This window comes from Syngnathus acus, chromosome 10 (assembly GCF_901709675.1).
Source record: "Syngnathus acus chromosome 10, fSynAcu1.2, whole genome shotgun sequence".
Classification (NCBI taxonomy): Eukaryota; Metazoa; Chordata; class Actinopteri; order Syngnathiformes; family Syngnathidae; genus Syngnathus; species Syngnathus acus.
Genome location: NC_051095.1, coordinates 27364987 through 27384736, shown reverse-complemented (window position 1 = coordinate 27384736; position 19750 = coordinate 27364987). Strand labels below are relative to the sequence as shown.

Genomic DNA, 19750 nt, shown 5'->3' with positions numbered 1-19750 from the left:
AGTAGCTCACTGATGCCCCTAGACAGATCTGGGAGGACATCTCACAAGACACCATCCGTCGTCTCATTAGGAGCATGCCGCGACGCTGTCAAGCATGCATACAAGCTCGTGGGGGCCACACAAGATATTGAAAAGAATTTTGAGTTGCAGAAATTGAATTTAGGCAAAATGGACGAGCCTGCCATATCATTTTTTCACTTTGATTTTTGGGGTGTGTATATACTGAGCCCTCTGTAGGATGAAAACCTTTATTTCCATCAAAAGATGTGGCATCCTTTTGTTCCTGAGACATTAAACTGTCCATATCAGTATAGATATCCCCCCAAAAAATGTTCACCATTGAAATCTGATGTGTTTTCAAAGTGTTCCTTTAATTTTTTTGAGCAGTGTATATAAGAGCACAAACAGACTTCAATCAATTACAAATGTCTGTTCAAGTATCAGCAAGTCAACTACAAAAATGAACTTGACTTCTGACTAAATATTCATCACAGAATCCCATTAATTAAATAAAAATTCCATTTGAATGTGCTTTTACCAAACAATTTCGACAAAAACTACAAAAAAAAGACAGGTTACAGGGTATTTCAAATGTGCTTAGCTAGTGAGTTGTTGTGTTGTTGTTTTTTAACCCTTTCCAGCAGGTGGCGCCACAGGCGACCGCCTGGTTTGAGGACGCCGATGACCGGCCTTGGAGATGCATACTTCATGACCTGTAGCTTTAAGCAATAAAATAGTCCCGTTTAGAGTCTGCAAAATGTCCAATTAAATTGAAAAGGGTTGTAAATATAGTTCTTTTATCTAGCTAAAACCATATGAAGGCAAATGAAAATGTGGCTCGTGAAAGTGCTGACTAGATAGTAACTCTGGGAAACCACTAAATGCTACTTCGCGCTTCACCTATTGCGGCCTCGGTTCATCGTGGGTTTTTACAAAAAAACAAAATCTTGCAGATATATTTGGTGCATTGCAGCTTTTTGCAGTGTCACTTGAAGCGCAGGGCTTTTTCTGCCCATATGACTTTACAGCACACTATTGGCCAATGGGAACATGTTGATCTGTGTCCTCGCAGCTGATTGGCTGAGCAGTTCTAACCACACTATGTCAGCCTCCCCGCACTGTATCTACTCTTCCACCCCGTTTACGTCAACATATCGGCAGACTTGCGCTTCATACGGTAGTTTTCTGTGTCCTTGCAGCTGATTGGCTTAGCAGTTCCAACCACACTTTATCTCAGCCTCCCATACTGTACAAACGCTTCCACTCCGTTCGCGTCAACATATCGGCATCACCTCAGACTTGCGCTTCATTACGGAAGTTCTTTTTTTACTTCGTAATTTTTAGTGAAGCCCGACTACAATGCCGCGAAAATGCCTTGCACCTTCTACGCCTTCTGGAGACTGCAAGTGTAAGAGGAAGATACTTACAATAGCAGAGTAGGTGAAACTTCTCGACATGCTTAAGGAAGGGAAACTTTATGTGGAGGTAGGCTGCCATTATGGCATTAATAAGTCAACCGTGCATTTTATTAAGAAGGACAAGAAGAATACGTTCAACTGCAAGTATTACTTTTAATAAGGAGGCAAAAAGGGTAGCAAGTCCGCGCAATAAGGGCATAGTACGGATGGAGTCGGCACTAGCCCTTTGGGTAAATTCCTGCGGGAAGAACACTCCTTTGGATATGAACTTCATCCGGGAAAAGGCCAGGCAACTGTACAGCCAACTTGCAGATGATGATACTAACCCTGACAACCCTCAACTTTAAACTTCACAGGCATCTCCTTCTACTAGTCAACACATTCCTTTCACTGCTAGCAAGGGTTGGTTTGTGAAGTTCACGACGAGATTCAAACTCAAGAGTGTTCGGTTCCATAGAGAAACAAAGCAGACAAAGATGGCGCAGAGTTGTATAAAAATTTGACTTTTAAGTCCATCATTGAAGAAAGGGGCTATTTGCCTGAACAGCTGTTCAACATGGACGAGAATGGACTTTTTTGGAATAGGATGCTATTAAGAATGTTCATCATGAAGGAAGAGGCCAAAGCACCTGGGTTTTAGGCCTCCAAGGATCGCTTCACACTCCTAATGTGTGGCGATGCTGCTGGCCATATGATACAGCCAGCGCTAATTTAAAAGTCAAAGGTCCCAAGAGCCCTCAAGAACAAAAACATGAATGTTCTCCCAGAGTATTGGATGCACAATCCGAAAGCTTGGATAAGCAAGTCATTGTAAAAATATAGGTTCCACAGGTGCTTCATCCCCCAAGGTCAGGGTTTACTTCGCTGAAAAGGGGCTAAATTTCAATGTGCTACTACTGATGGACAACGCTGGAGGTCACGCACAAAACCTGAGTGCCAAAGGTGTGCGCATTGAATTATTTCCCCCAAGAATCACATCCCTCATCCAACCAATGGACCAAGGCGTTATTCATGCTTTTAAGGCACTGTACACCAATCACACCATGCAAGACCTGATTGAAACCATAAACACTGAAATTAACTTTTCAGTTTTCATATAGCAACGTGTCTCCAGCGAATCGAGAAGGTGCTGAGTGACATGAAGACGGAGACTTTCAAAGCCGCCTGGAAGAAATTGTTTTATTATAGAAATTATTGTAACAATATATTTACTCTTATTTTTTTCTTTATTTTCTTATTTATTTTTAATGAATAAGAATGTTTCTGAAAGTCAGTTTGACTTTAAAATGTTTGCAAAAAGTTTAAAAAATATAAACTGTTTAAAAATACAATAAAGGTTCAGAAAAGTCTTGTGTGGATATTGTAACAATATATTTTCTCTACATCGTGTGTTTTCACCTATCGCAGGTGGTCTTGGAACCAATTATCCGCGATAAATGAGGGATCACTGTACCCTCAGTGGCTGGTGAGCAAAAAAAGTCATGTCAAGCCTGCTTATCTCAACCAGTATTCAAACACAAATATGTTTAGTCCACAGAGAAGATAAAAGAATGGCCTCACTTTTGGAGTGGATTGTCCAGGTAAAAACCAGAAATCTCTTCCCTGTATTCATCTTTTGATCCATCCATCCATCCATTTTCTGTACTGCTTTGTCCCCACGGGGGTTGCGGGCGTGCTGGAGCCTATCCCAGCGATCATCGGGCAGTGGGCGGGGGACACCCTGAACCGGTTGCCAGCCAATCGCAGGGCACACAGAGACGAACAACCATCCGCACTTGCACTAACACCTAGGGGCAATTTGGAGTGCTCAGTCGGCCTACCAAGCATAGTTGTACTAGGTTCATCTTGTTTTTTCTTTTTCAATTACTTCACTGGTTCTTCTATATCAAACAATTTGCTTTAGGTTCATTTACCTGACATGTTTCGGCGGGTTCTTCCGCCTTCATCAGAGTGTCAGTGATGTGATTGTGACGCGTCTTTATCAGCTGATGGATGAAGGCGTGGCTCACCTGTCAGATTTGACAGATGAGCCACGCCCTCTGCTGTCCGTTCACCTCTCCAAAATGCTGTTCCAGGTTGTAGAGAGCATGTAGGCTCCCTCGTCCCTGTTGATGGTCCTCGGGCCCCGCTTGCGGATCTCAATGGCCTCCCTGATCCAACGCTGATGTTTGTTGTCTTCAGTGCGGATGACTCTGGCCTTTTTCCAGTCCATGATGTGGTTTTCTCTTTTACAGTGGTCGGTGATGGCTGACTTGTAGTGTTCCTGTTCTGCTTGTAGTTTTATTGCTCTTGTTTGTCTTGTTGCTGTCTCCTTCTCACATTCCTTCTTGTGTTCCGTTTTTCTTGTGATGAAGTTCCTCCCTGTCTCCCCGATATATGATTTATTGCATGATTTGCATGGAATCTCGTATATGGAATTGCATTTATTTTCCGGATTAACTTTGTCTTTTGGGTGGACCAGTATCTGACGGAGTGTTGTATGTGGTTTGATAGGCGTGCTTATGTTGTATTTTATCATGGCTCTTTTGATGCGTTCCGTAATGCCTCTTACATACGGCAACGTCACCATTCCGCTGGGTTCTTGTTTCCGTGTTTGTTTCTTTCTTTTCTCCTGTGTTTTGTATTTTTTGTTTTTTACCTGTTCTGCACCTTTGGTTATTGCCCATTGTGGATACTGACATTTTTTGAGTGCGTGTTGTATGTATTTTTCTTCCTGTGTTATGTCTTCCGGATCCGTGATTATTGTTGTGCGTTCGAATAGTGTTCTGACTACTGACAGTTTGTGTATAGTGGGATGTTCTGATGTCCAGAGGAGGTATTGGTCGGTGTGTGTGGGTTTTCTGTGTACTTTTGTTTTGATGTCACCGTTGTCTGTGTGGTGTATGTTGATGTCTAAAAAAGCTATGGATCGATCTGTTTCTTCTTCATGAGTGAATTTGATGTTACCGGTGGTGTCTATGGTATTGAGATGGTCTGTGAGGTGTTGTGTATGTCCTGTTTTTGTTTTTTCCAGAATGTCGTCAACGTAACGTTTCCATAGCGTGGGTTTGTATGTGTCCAGGGCTGTTAAGAGTGCCTTCTGTTCTAAATCTTCCATAAAGAAATTACACATGATGGCAGAAAGAGGGTCTCCCATGGGGAATCCCTCTTTTTGCCTGTATATTGTGTTTCTGTATTGAAAGTATGTGGAGGTGGCTATGAAATGAAGTAATTGGGTGATGTCTTGTGCTGTTAGATTTGTGCGTTTCTTGAGTGTCCTGTCTGCTGATAGTCTGTCATGTACTATGTGTATAGTGGGCTGTGTGGGCGTTTTTGTGAAGAGTGAAATGACGTCGTGTGATATGAGCATTTCATCTTTCTGTACTTTTATGTGTGTGAGTTCTGTAGCTAGTTGTTTTGAGTTTTTGCAGTGTTGATCCGTGTGTCCTAGTAGTGGTTTTATTATTTCTGTGAGTGCTTTTGAAAGGTTGTATGTGACTGACCCTATGCTGTCTACAATGGGGCGGAGAGGTGTACCTGGTTTATGGATTTTTGGTGTGCCATAAATTCTGGGGATGATGTTTGCTGTGGGTATTAGGTGATTGTATGCCTGTTTGTCTATTTTATTTTCCATGAGTAGTGGTTTGAGTAATGCTTTGAGTTTATTTTTCTTGTCTTCTGTTGGGTCTTTTTTTATTACTTCGTAGGTATCGTCCTGTAGTAACTGTTGCATTGATTCTTCGTAAGTGTCCGTGTCCATAATCACTGTTGTTCTGCCTTTGTCTGCCGGGAGGATTGTAATGTCTTTATTTTTTGCTAGTGTGATCATTGCGTTTGTTTCCTGTTTTGTAATATTACTGGGTGGTGATTTAGCCGTTTTTAATATACCTGCAACTTCATTGCGTAGTGCTGCTTTTTGTCCTGGGTTATGTATTCTTTCGCATGCTAACTCCGTGGCTAAAATGAAATCATCGTAAGGTATGTTTTTGGGTGTGATCGCGTAGTTGAGTCCTTTTGCTAATATGCTGCGTTCTGCCTGGGTGAGATCGTGGCGTGACATGTTGTGAATCCATTTTTCGTTGATGTGTGTGTGGTCCGGTTGTGCCTTCTTTTGTGCAATGAGTCTGTCCAATTACCCGATGTGTCGGTTTTTTGTGGCGGCAAATTCCTGTTCGTGTATTTTATCTAAATGTTCGTGTAGTGTTGTTTCCGTGTCATTGTCCAGGGCATACCGGTGTTTGAATTGTTCCGTCCGTCGCTGTAGTTCATCGTTGATATTGTTGAGTTTGTTGTTTGTGCAGCGTATCCTTTCTTTGGCCAGAGCCATCCGCACTCTCCTTATAATCCTTTCCGCATTCCTGGTCGGAATTGGGTTCTTGATTGTCAGGCTGGCCGGCGTTACTCCTTCATCCCGGCAGCGTAGATTGAACCTCAGGTGGTTCCTGTAGCGAGCTCGTTTTTTCGTCAGCTTTTCGAGGAGGCGAAATTCTTTGACGCAGTTCTCTCCATAACTTCTTCGTAATAGTTGTACTAGGTTCATCTTGTTTTTTCTTTTTCAATTACTTCACTGGTTCTTCTATATCAAACAATTTGCTTTAGGTTCATTTACCTGACATGTTTCGGCGGGTTCTTCCGCCTTCATCAGAGTGTCACTGATGTGATTGTGACGCGTCTTTATCAGCTGATGGATGAAGGCGTGGCTAACCTGTCAGATTTGACAGATGAGCCACGCCCTCTGCTGTCCGCATGTTTTTGGGATGTGGGAGGAAACCGGAGTGCCCGTAGAAAACCCACACGGGCACAGGGAGAACATGCAAACGACACACACGCCGCCTCATCTTTTGATGTCATCTCCAAATATATAGTTTTAGTCTACACTAGGGGTGTCCAAACTACGGCCCGCGGGCCAACTGTTTTTATTGGCCCGCAGCAAATTCTGAAAACATAATTGAATGTGGCCCGCACAACAGCTTGAGCACTTCTCAGTTTCCACACTAGATGGAGCCCGCCACACAAAGCGCTTGACGTCCGATTAGCCCCCCCCTACCCCCCTCGGAAGAGAAGCGAACGCGCAGCGTTTGATTTGACGTCACACTAGCCCCCCCCCGGGAGAGAAGCGAACGCGCTGCGCTTGATTTGACGTCACACTAGCCCCCCCCCCGGGAGAGAAGCGAACGCGCTGCGCTTGACGTCCGATTAGCCCCCCCCCCCGGAAGAGAAGGGAACGCGCAGCGTTGGACGTCCCGCTAGCAACCGTCCCCCCCCCCACCCCCCCGGAAGAGAAGGGAACGCGCAGCGTTGGACGTGTGTGTGTGTGTGTGTGGAGGGGGGGGCACTTCATTTAATTTGCTCCAAGTCTCTTCACTGGTTCTTTTATCTCAAACAAAATATTTTAGGTTGCATTACCTGACATGTTTCGGCTTGTACTTCCGCCTTCATCAGAGTGAGCTAAAAGAACCAGTGAAGTGATTAACAAGTAAAAACAAAATGAACTTAGTACAACTATTGCTCCAAGTCTGTTGAGATTTCTAATCATTCGTGATTTGTTTTAGGTCTTGGTGGATTTCATTTTCCTGCCCCCACTCTTCCACTGGCCAGGAATTTTGACTCGCTTTTCAGCCAATTTAATAAGTTTGCTTTCAGCTCACTGGAGAATAATGACATGTCTACATCTATTCTTGCTGAGCTTCACAAATTTTATCAGGCAAGTATATTTAAAGAAGTGAGTGTTTACTATTTTCTCTCTTTACTTGTAGACACAAGGCAATCTCTTTGATTAGTAATGTATTTTGTGATGTGCTTGTTTCAGTATGGAGATGCAATCATGTCTGCTAAAGAAAATGGAAAAAGAGGATTTTTATACCTGCCGTCTTCCGGTATTTCTGTTGACTGTGTTGACCAGAGTCCTGTTGGTAGGTAACACTATACATACTCTGGCTACTAATATTTGGTTTAGTTCAAATAGTAGTGCTCTCTGTTTTATGACAAATGTTCATATTTAAAGTGCCCTAAAAATAGACTAAAGCGGCAATGTTGGCATGGTTTGGGTGTATTCATTTGAAATGTAAACACCCACTTCAAAAAGCTAGCTTTTTGGAGTTGAATCCATATTGCAGTGATGATAGAAACAGATTTAAGAAATTGTATGTTAATACTCACCTCTGGTTAAAATCCTTTATACCGTATTTTCACGATGATAAGGCGCACATAAATGCCTTTAATTTTCTCAAAAAACAAAGGTGCGCCTTTTAAGAAGGTGCGCCTTTTGTGTGGACCAAATTCAAAAATCTGTAAAGTTCGTTTTGTGTGGCTTCCGTAATATACAGGCGTAGACGTAGATCGGGACAGAAAAAAACAATCAGAGGACTAGACGTAACACAGAGTACGTCCCTTCGCCGCCATTGTTTTGTGTGGGTTCCGCCACACAGAGACGTAATACAGGCACCCGATGAACCGATCGGAGGACAATTCGTTTTACGTTGATCGGGGCGGTAAACCAATCAGACGACTGGATGTAACACGTAGAGGAGTACGTACCTCCGCCATTATTGGTAAATAAATACTATTGTTTGAGCAAAGTACGTACCGCCGCCACCATTGATAAATAAATACTACCGTTTGTTCAAATCTGTAAAGTTGTTTAGTGTGGCTTCCGCCACACAGACATAATAAAAGGCGTAATATGTAGACCCAATGAACCAATCAGAGGACATTACATTTTACGTAGAAAGGGGCGGTAAACCAATCAGAGGACTTCACGTAAGACGTAGAGTACGTACCTCCGCCGCCATTGATAAATAAATACGATTGTTTGTGCAAAGAAAACAGCATTATGACCCTCGAAAATGGCATAGACAAAGAGCATGCGTACGACGCACAATTCAAGCTTCCTGGAAAGCCGGGATCATTGCCGAAGAGCAACGTGACAACGACGAGACAATGACAAGGGAAATTGGCATGTCAGATGGCGAACTTGCCCAACTGTTTAATTTGGATACAGAAGATGAGAACTTGGACTAATTTGCGTCTGAATATCGAACAACAATAATGTGAGTACAGTAGAGTACATGGTTAAACAGTAGAATAAAGTACAACCGAACTCACTTTCTTGCTACCGTGACGTTTTTTGTTTACTGTAAATAATGGCATGCATGCACCCTATGATGCGGTGCGCCCTACGTGTGTGTTAAATACAGTAATGGCACACATAACTGAGACTGCGCCTTTTAGTACGGTGTGTCCTTTGTTCGTGAAAATACGGTATTCATTTCTTGCTCGACTTTGCTCTCCTTGCCTTACATTGGGGTCATTTTTACATTGCCGAATAAATGAATTAGTCAGAAAAATTGTACTCACTGTATGTTTTTGCAGCACAACACACCTCTAGATTACAGCAATTACAGTCCCTGACAGAAGTTCTGTAGTTCCACTATTTTGTAGAAAAAAAAGCTTGTAACTGTTCAACAATGAATTATACAATTTATTGATGAAGTTAGCAGGAACAGCAAAGAATGTCTTACATGCCTCCTAGAGTTCATCTAGATTTTTTTGGTTTTGTCTTCCAAGCTTCCCATTTCATTCTCCCCCAAACATGCTCAATAATGTTCATGTCTGGTGACTGGGCTGACCAGTCCTAGAGCACCTTGATCTTCTTTGCCTTGAGGAAATTTGATGTAGAGATGGATGTATGAGATGGAGCACCAACCTGCTGCAAAGTTTGACCCCATTTTTGATTGAGAATGTAAGAGGTAGCTAATACTTCTCGATATTTTAGCCTATTGATATTGCCTTCCACCTTGCAAATGTTTCGCACAACCCCATACTGAATGTAACCCAGGCCACTAGTCTTTCCACCACAAACGTAACTGTTTTCTGGGTGAATCTTGGATTCATGCGGGCTGCAGTAGGTCTCATGCAGTATTTGCGGCAGCTGTGGTGTAATTCAACTGAAGACTCATCTGAGATATCCACCTTTCTGCCACTTTTCCAGTGTCCATCCGTTTAGCAGGCTGTGGGCCAATGTTCCCTCTAAGCTGCGCGCGTGCGCAATCGCGCACTGCCCGCACGTTCTCAGCGCACAAGAAATCTATCCAGCGCATAAGCATCCCCCGCCCCCCCCATTAGCACCCCCCCCCCCCCGAAGCGAACACGCAGCGTTGGACGTCCGATTAGCAGCAGCAGCCCCCCCCCCCGAAACGAACACGCAGCGTTGGACGTCCGATTAGCAGCAGCCCCCCCACCGATGCGAAACAAACACGCAGCGTTGGACGTCCCATTAGCACCCCCCCCCCCCTGAAGCGACCTGATGTTGCTCACTGTAGTCCTCAGTTTGCTCAGGGAGCTTGTGTCTATGCCCAGATACATGAAAAATTAGAGGGAACATTGCTGTGGGCCTTGGCAAATTCTATGCGTTTTTTTAATTGCCTTTTGTTTAGTGCTGGTTTCTGGGCACTGATTCAACCATGGAGGCCATTTCGAGACAGACTCCTACAAACTTCTAGTTAACACGGACTTGAGGTGACCAGGCCTGGTGGAGCTCTGCTGCAGTGGAAAAGGGGCTGCCTTTGGATTTTCTAACTGACAAACATTCCTCTTGAGCAGTTGTCTTGTTGTCAAGTTGCACTTCAAGTGAAAGTCTGGGGCGCCGGGGTTCTTTATATACATATGTATATCGTCATATGGGCCTGTGGAATATTTTGAAGTGCAAGCGCCGTCAGCGGCGCACACCCATTGTTGACATAAAGGACGATCGATGGATTTAATGAATTGGAGTGACACAGATGGTTTTATAAACGTGTTATTTATGTAATATTTATTTGAATAACTCTGAATGTTACGTCAGGTCCGTTCTCAGCTCTTCGTTTGTGTTTATGTCACGTTAGCATACCTATCGTTTAGCCTGTTGTTGCTCGTTCATGTCTGTTCTTGGTGTTGGATTTTGTCGAATAAATTTCCCCCAAAATGCGATTTATACCCCGGAGCGACTTATATATGGTTTTTTTCATGTTATTGTGCATTTTATGGCTAATGCGACCTATATTCCGGAGCGACTTTTAGTCCAAAAAATACGGTACATACAATTTAAGAATATAGTAACTTCAATAATGCATAAATGTAAATCATCGTTGGTTTCACATAACATCCTTCTGACTTAAACAGATTGTACTTAACTCTTGATAAATCATCACTGTTGAATAACCATACATTACGCAATCATTGCATTTTATGGCTAATGCGACCTATATTCCGGAGCGACTTTTAGTCCGAAAAATATGGTACCTGCCTTATTAATATTAACATCAGCTAACAGGTTCCGTCGAGATTTTAGGAACGGTGTCCCTAATCTCGTCCCTGATGACCTGAATATTCAGAGTAAAAAAATTGCATTAAATTGTGAGATGGATAGGGGAGCTATCGGATGTTGGCTGCTATTACATTAGCATTGGCACAATATCAAATAAGCATTTAGGGTTATTTTTTTATTGAGATTTATAATTACATCCATAGGTTCAACTTAAAACTGTATGATGCATTTGTATGATGCAATTAATCACCCAGAAATTCCGCTGGCTTCTCTGGGCCCAAGCTTAAATGACCTGGACTAATGCAAAGTGGCAAAGTGTTCTGACGAGACCACATTTAAAAATGTTTTTGGAAATTATGAACGTCATGTCCTCTTGACCAAAATGAAAAAGAACCGTCCATTCTATTATGGACGCAAAGTTCAAAAGTCAGCATATGTGATGGTTTGGGCCTGTGTTAGTGCCATTGGCATGGGTGATTTACATTTTTTACAATTTTTTTGATAACTATTGCATGTCCCGGAAAATTATGTCTATGAGAGATGTGTTTTTTGTTCCTACATGCAAAGATTTGGTGAGTCCTTTGTGCTTTTTTGACCGACTTGAAGACCAAAGCACAAACGTGCCACTTTGGAGAACTTAAGGGCTCGATGATATGTGATCAAATTGTGTTAGGCATACGTGATAAGCGCGTGAGCGAAAAAATGTTGAGCGACAGTGACCTCACTTTGGACGGTACTGTGAAACTCTGTCACGCAAGTGAATTTTCCGCCGTGCACGCAAAACCATTTGGACAAAGGAACGCAGCTGAAACTGGCACCAGTGCAGTAGCAATGGTTGCGAATGGACTGGGACTAGAGAACATGTCGGTAGACGAAGTGAACAAAAAGGACATGGGAGGGCGTGCTGAGTCAAGGAATATGGTGCCACATGACTGCAGATGGTGCGGTAACAGACATGCAGCCCGGCAGTGTCCAACATATAAAAAAATGTAAAGGCAGGAACAACTTTGCTAAGATGTGCCTCTAGAAAGAAAAAAATTAAAGTAAACAGAGTCCGTTCTGTTGACACGGAAGAGCAGCTGTTTATTGGAGCGGTGCAATGTGAATCAAAACAAGCTTTGGATGTAAAGAATGTGCATGCAGTGGAACTACAGAGTGAAGTCTGGATTGCTTATTCGGCAAACCTAATAAACTGGAGTGATGTACAGAATGTCTTGCTATTGAGCAAAATAATGTCCTTGAAGGCATATAATTCCTCCTCTGGATCATGAATGGGAGAAGGTCATGTGGTCTGATGAGACAAAAATATAACTTTTTGGTTTAAACTCCACTCGTCGTGTTTGGAGGAAGAAGAATGATGAGTACAACCCCAAGAACACCATCCCAACTGTGAATCATGGCGGTAGAAACATCATTCTTTGGGGATGCTTTTCTGCAAAGGGAACATGACGACTGCACCGTATTCAGGCAAGGATGGATGGGGCCATGTATCGTGAGATCTTGGCCAACAACCTCCTTCCCTCAGTAAGAGCATTGAAGATGGGTCGCGGCTGGGTCTTCCAGCATGACAACGACCCAAAACACACAGCCAGGGCAACTAAGGAGTGGCTCCGTAGGAAACGTCTCAAGGTCCTGAAGTGGCCTAGCCAGTCTCCAGACCTGAATCCAATAGAGAATCTTTGGAGGGAGCTTAAAGTCCGTGTGGCCCAGCGACAGCCCCGAAACCTGAAGGCTCTGGAGGAGATCTGTAAGGAGGAGTGGGCCAAAATCCCTGCTGCAGTGTGTGCAAAACTGGTCAAGGACTACAGGAAACGTCTGATCTCTGTAATTGCAAACAAAGGTTTCTGCACCAAATATTAAGTTCTGTTTTTCTGATGTATGATTTTTTTTTCATACAATAAAATGGAAATTAATTATTTAAAAATCATACAATGTGATTTTCTGGATTTTTGTTTTAGATTCCATCACTCACAGTTGAATAGTAACTATGATAGAAATTACAGACTTCTACATGCTTTGCAAGTGGGAAAACCTGAAAAATCAGCATCCATCCATCCATCTTCTTCCGCTTATCCGGGGTCGGGTCGCGGGGGCAGCAGCTTCAGGAGGGACTCCCAGACTTCCCTCTCCTCAGCCACTTCATCTAGCTCATCCCGGGGGATCCCAAGGCGTTCCTAGGCCAGCTGAGAGACATAGTCTCTCCAGCGCGTCCTGGGTCGTCCCCGGGGTCTCCTACCGGTGGGACATGCCCGGAACACCTCCCCAGGGAGGCGTCCAGGAGGCATCCTGATGAGATGCCCGAGCCACCTCATCTGGCTCCTCTCAACGTGGAGGAGCAGCGACTCTACTCCGAGTCTTTCCCGGGTGACCGAACTTCTCACCCTATCTCTAAGGGAGAGCCCGGACATCCTGCGGAGAAAACTCATTTCGGCCGCTTGTATCCGGGATCTCGTTCTTTCGGTCACGACCCATAGCTCGTGACCATAGGTGAGGGTAGGAGCGTAAATCGACCGGTAAATTGAGAGCTTTGCCTTTTGGCTCAGCTCTCTCTTTACCACGACGGACCGGTACAGAGAGAAAAATCAGCAGTGTATCAAATACTTGTTAGAGTTGTGCTCACTCTAACTTATTTGCAAGAACCACACGGGAGACAGTATGCCTTTTGAACACTTGCGTCAAAGTTCGTCACTGTGCATACAGCGATGTTCGAACGAAGTCTGACTTTGGATTCTTGCAAGAGCATATTTATTGAGAGAAGCAGGGTGGGAATGAGAGTGGACTGGTTTGGTGAACCCCTGGCCTCTGGTCAAATCAGAGCAGGGGGTGTTTTACACGATGTTGTGTAAACAGTTCAAAGGATCTTAGCACTTTGTTCTGCTACTTTGTTAAGACAGGACAAGTTTGGTTAATTATTACAGGTTACATTCCAACATAATCATGGGATCAAACTTATTTATCAACCCTAACATATCCCTCCTGTTTATCATATGATTATATCACCCCGATTAACAAACATAACCAAGAAAATATAATGAAGATAGAAAAATAGAAATAAAAACATAAACAGTACATCATTGTATTCATCACTTGCGAGACATTTTCGACGATCAAATCATCAAGTTTCTGTGAAAAACGTTCAGCTAATCAGCATTATCGCAATCTTCTGTCCGCAGCGCATTAAAATCATCACATTCGACATGCCTGAGATGTATTCGCACTTCAGCTACGGTAGAAGACACAGATCTTGATACAGCTGACTTCAAACATGAGATTCAAGATTCAAGAGTTTTTATTCGCCATGTTTGAGCGTGCCAAACAAGGAATTTGACTTCGGTACATCACAGCCTCTGTTAAACATTTAGGTGACTAACATCTCTCCGGACATGTGAAAAATGACAAATATTCTCAAACATCCCCTGATCTTAAACTCCCAGGAGGGCAAGGAAAAACTCAAAACTCCAACTAGGGCATAGGTCGGCAACCCATGGCTCCGGAGCCACATGTGGCTCTTTCATCCTTCTGTTGTGGCTCCCTGTGACTTTGGAAAATAATGAGTATTTTATAAAAATTAAATTTTATTTTAGTTTGTTCATTTTAAAATATAATTCTGAATTTGAAGATTATAGTAAACTTGTAACATTAAAATTAAACGGTTTTAATATTTTTACCGCCCAAAATATGCGTCACATCCGCCGATGTGCGACATTCGAATTCCTGACGTCCCTCACGTCTGGCAGCCGGCGTTTTTCCAGCACACTACCAGCGTGATAACTATATATTAAGTGAAGTAGTAGTTTTTTTTAATTCAGGAGGACAAGTGGCTGCACACTGCAGTACACGCAATGGGACAGAAGCAGACTGCGCATTTTTTTGGTTTGCATTGTTCGTTCAGTGCTGGTGGATAATATTTGGATAAGTTTGAATTTTTATCTCATAAATAAGAGGACAGGTGACTGCAGGCTGTTTGCATTTTTTGTTCAGTGGGTTGGGTAAGTTTGGATTTTTATTTCTTAAATACGAGGACTCAAAAATACGAGGACTCAAATAGACACCGGGTATTTTATTTGAAATTAAGCATCAACCAAGTGTAAAATGCTTTTTGTTACATGCAGAAATAAAATTTGGTGTTCTCTGCAGCAGTTCGTTGATTTCATTTTCATAAATGCAATAGTTTTTTGTACATAGCATAATATATACATGCATAATATATATAATGATGTCAAAATGGGTTGTGGCTCCGGGTGCTTTCTTTTCACTGGGGGGCAGTCCCAAATGGCTCTTTGAGTAAAAAAGGTTGCCGACCCCTGAACTAGGGGAAATGAGAAACCTTGAAAAGCGACCACAGATGGGAGGGTCCCTCTTCCAGGATGACCAGGCTGCAATGGATGCAGAGGACACATAGTACAAACAGTGTAGACAATTCAAAAAAGGTGTGGAGAGCAGGATGTTATTGCACAGCAATGACTCTGAGACTCTAAGAGTGGTGTGAGTTCATCAGAGCAACAGCCTGGGGGAAGAAGCTGTCTCTGTGTCTGCTGGTTTTGGCGTACAGAGCTCTATAACGCCGTCTGGAGGGGAGTAGTTCAAACAGACTGCAACCTGGGTGAGAAGGGTCTGTAGAGATGTTACTTGCACGTTTCCTAGTCCTGGACAGGGACAAGTCTTGGATAGATGGGGGGTTGATTCCAGTTATCTTTTCTGCAGTCCTGATTGTCCGTTGCAGTTTGTGCTTGTCTTGTTTGGAGGCCGATCCAAACCAGACAGTGATGGAGGTGCAGAGGACAGACTGGGTGATGGCAGTGTAGAAGGTCTTCAGTAGCTCCCGCGGCAGGTTGAACTTCTTGAGCTGTCTCAGGAAGTACAGCCTCTGCCGGGCCTTCTTCCGGACAGAGTCTATGTGGCCGGTCCATTTCAGGTCCCGAGAGATTGTGGTTCCCAGGAACTTGAAGGTGTCTGTGGAGAGAATAGTATTACTGCGGATAGTGAGGGGTGAAAGTGGTGAAGGGTCTCGCCTGAAGTCCAGTGTCATCTCCACGGTCTTGAGCGGGTTCAGCTCCAGGTGGTTTTGGCTGCACCAGTGGACCAGCCGCTCCACCTCCTGTCTGTACGCAGTCTCATCACCATCCTGGATCAGTCTGATGAGAGTGGTGTCGTCTGCATACTTCAGGAGCTTCACAGGAGAGTCACCTGAGGAGAAATCGTTGGTGTAGAGAGAGAAGAGCAGTGGGGAAAGGACGCACCCCTGAGGGGCGCCAGTATTGGTGGTCCGGGTGTCAGATGTGATGCTCCCCAGCCTCACACGCTGTCTCCTGTTGGTCAGGAAGCTGGTGATCCACTGACAGGTGGAGGCAGGCACCGCAAGCTGGATGAGCTTCTGTTGGAGGATGTCAGGAGCGATGGTGTTGAATGCCGAGCTGAAGTCCACGAACAGGATTCTGGCGTACGTTCCTGGGGTGTCCAGGTGGTGCAGGATGTAGTGCAGTCCCATGTTGACCGCATCATCCACCGACCTGTTTGCCCGGTAGGCAAACTGGAGGAGGTCAAGCAGGGGGCCCGTGACATCCTTCAGGTGGTTCAGCACTAACCTCTCGAAAGATTTCATGACCACAGATGTCAGTGCGACGGGTCTATAGTCATTCAAACCTGTGATGGCGGGCTTCTTGGCCACTGGAACGATGGTGAAGCTCTTGAAGCATGAGGGCACCTCACACAGCGCCAAGGAACGGTTGAAGATCCGTGCAAAGGTAGGTGCCAGCTGCTCAGCACAGACTTTCAAGCAGGGAGGTGACACGCCCTCTGGGCCCAGTTCCTTCCTGATCTTTTGTCTCCGGAACTGGCGCACTTCCTCCTCGCAGATCTGGAGTGCGGGCGCGGCCTCTGCAAGAGAGAGAGTGGGTGACAACGGTGATGGACGTGTGGACAGAGCGGTTGTGGGGGGAGATGAGTATGTAGGTACTGTTGTGTGGGAGGACCGATCAAACCTGCAGTAGAACCTGTTTAGCTGGTTAGCAAGCCTTGGGTTTGTTTCTTGAAGCCCGTGATGCTCTGCAGACCTTTCCACACTGTTGAGGGATCAGGATTGGCAGAGAGGTGTCTCTCCAGGCTCTCCCCATAACACCTCCTGGCTTTCCTGACCTCTCGGTTCAGTGTGTTTCTGGTCTGCTTGAACAGGTCCCGGTCGCCGCTCCTGTAGGCCTCCTCCTTGACTTTGCGCGGCCTCCTGAGGTTCGGTGTAAACCAAGGTTTGTCGTTGTTGTACGTGCAGAAGGTCTTCGTCTGCACACACAGATCCTCACAAAAACTGATGTATGATGTGACAGTGTCAGTGAGTCCATGCAGGTCTGAAGTTGCAGCTTCAAAAACTCCCCAATCGGTGCAGTCAAAGCAGGCTTGGAGGTCCTGGTGTCAGATGTGATGCTCCCCAGCCACTCCACTGCCCACTTCCTCACAGTACTCACCACAAGCTTAGAAGTTTTTAGTTTCTGCCTGTAGGCCGGGATCAGATGAACTAGACAGTGGTCCGAGAGTCCTAAAGCTGCACAAGCCACAGAGTGGTATGCATCCTTAATTACGGTGTAGCAGTGGTCCAGTGTCTGTGCCCCTCTGGTGGGACACGTTATGTGCTGTCTGTATCTGGGGAGTTAGTGTGCGAGGTTCGCCCTGTTAAGAAGAAGAACAATGATTAGTGAATTTGGTAGAAGTTTCTCCATGTCTGTCACCTGGTCAGCCAGCATCTGCGTGGCTTTACCCACACATGCGTGTGGTGGAATGTAAACAGCCGCCATGACGATCGAGGAGAACTCCAGTGGTGAATAGAACGGCCGGCAGTTTATGAAAATTGTTTCTAGGAGAAGGCTGCAAAACTCTTTCAACACCGTGACATCAGTACACCAACGTTCATTAATGTAGAAACAGAGACCACCTCCCTTTGATTTTCCGGAGAGCTCCGCGCTGCGATCTGCACGCATTAGCTGAAACCCAGCTAACTCCACGGCGTGGTGGGTCCGCTAAGCCACGTTTCAACAAAACACAGCGCGGCGTGTTCCTTGAAGTGAGGAGCAGCAGTTCGTCCATCTTGTTCGCCAGGGAGCGGACATTCGGCAGATGAATTGACGGTAGGGCAGAACGGAACCCTCTCTGCCTCAGCTTTACGAGGGCTCCGGCTCGTTTTCCGCGTCGTCGTCATCGCGCTAGCTTGTATAGCACCGCCGCTCCGGCTAAAATCTCCGACAAACAGTCTGAATCAGAGAGAACAGGAGAGAAAATACCAGAAGAGGACTGTCCGATGTTTAACAGCGCTTCTCTGGTAAAAGTGATCCGGGATGGACAGCAGAGGACACAGAAAACACACAAAATAAGACAAAGAAACAGAGTGACTCACCGTGGCGGCCAGCCGCGGCGCCATCATGACGTCATAACAGGTCGTAAATGAGCACAACTATACCAGCACAACAAGCATAGGAGTCAACAGCAGTTTCAACAGCAGTTGCCACCAGGCGCCAGAGAATAGCCATGAAAAGAAATCCCATTGATGTGGGATTTTGACCTCCGACATGACCTGCTGTAAATTCTTCAGTGAGTTCATGGCGTCGTTGATGAGAGTGTCATTAACTCCTGGAATGTATGTGCAACAGGAAGTCCCAATAATGTGGCACACTCCACCTTGTGCTGCAGTCATCAAGTCCAGAACCATCCTGTTTTGCAAGACCATCAGTTCAATAGCCTGGATCTCTCTGTTTTGTCCATCAGCAAGAAAGTCATAAAAGGTTGAAAATATTGCAGTGTCTCTATGAAGAGTGATTGTTTTCCAACTCCGATCCAAGGAAAAAGCGCATGAACGACTTTGTCTCCGACGGACCACACTTTGTGGCTGTCAGGGACATTCGCACCCCAGATGAGGTAATGTGGTTCAAAGGTTGCAACAGCCCTGCGTCGACGTCCAAAAGAGTTGTGTGCCGTTGTCATCTGATGATGCTGTATCTTCAGGTGTGGTCTGTTACCCACACTGGTGAACACACTCCTGTCCAGTTGGCGGGCAGCATTGGACAACTCTTGTGACCACAAAGCCACCAGCCATTCTGAATGAAGTAGGTCCCGTCCGATGGTGCCGCCATGTTGGTAGGAGAGCCCTGACCACTTGAAATGGCTCTCCTATCCTGGCACTCAGCGGTGATGTCCAAAGCTCCCATCCAGTTTCCTCCTGGAGAGCAGTCGTTAATGCGTTCGTGGGTTTCATTCTCTTGGATGAAACACGTGTAGTCCATTCCAGGTAGCTTTTTTTGTTTAGGCCACTTGTGGCATCTTTCGTCCTTCCACAGTCACATTGAGATTAATCCAAAAGAGTTGGACTCACAGAAAAGAACCTGTGATCGAAGGCAGTAGGGGTAGCATCTCTGACTGTGACAGCACGGTGTTGATATCCATCTCTTCCCATAGAGGCCATGCATTTCGCTTCAGTGACAGTCATTGTTCTGGCGTCCAGATGAACTTGCGTGGAGGAAGGGGGGAGTTTGGAATACACACAGCACCCCTCCTGTGTGTGGGATCTCACAGTGAACTTTACATACTGGTACCAAGTGTTGGTTTCGTATGGGTTTCTGGGGTCCCATGACCAGTCCTCAAAGTTCTCATCATGTGACCATCTTTTTCCTCGGTTGACATTGTCAATCGGTCTATTCAGATGAGCCCATAGACCATTCAACCACAACGCAGAAGAGGATCCACCTGGCATGTGGAGTCCCCCTTGCTACTAGGTTGGCAGAGACACCAGTATATTCCATTGCCTGTCAGAGTGGGGATAGTTGAATTCTTCACCAACATTGAGATGCCCCACCCTAAACGATGAGGCCCCTTTGTATTCAGACTTCCCCACCACTCCGAAAATGGGGTCCAGCACTCTCTGTAACTTGCTGTGGCTGAGGTGAATCCAGCTGGGCCTTCCAGGAACGTTCAGTGTAGTGGGGGTAGTCAGCAAGACTTGGAATGGTCCCTCCCACAATGGCTGGCCCAGTTCTTTCTTTTGATGACTTTGATGTAGACCCAGTCTCCT

At 45.1% G+C, this 19750-nt stretch overlaps 1 protein-coding gene across 8 annotated transcripts in view; it reads left to right on the top strand.

Annotated features, from left to right (window-relative positions):
* The window catches only part of tctn1 (tectonic family member 1), a 1200810-nt gene that overhangs the window by 64327 nt on the left and 1116733 nt on the right, over positions 1-19750 (top strand). For 7 of the 8 annotated variants that reach the window (XM_037262831.1, XM_037262835.1, XM_037262829.1 and 4 more), the window contains exons 4-5: positions 6950-7101; positions 7207-7309. The exons of the other annotated variant lie outside the window; for it this stretch is intronic. In XM_037262831.1, coding sequence (XP_037118726.1) covers positions 6950-7101; positions 7207-7309 — 255 coding nt within the window. The remainder of the gene's footprint in view (positions 1-6949; positions 7102-7206; positions 7310-19750) is intronic. 8 annotated transcript variants of the gene reach the window in all.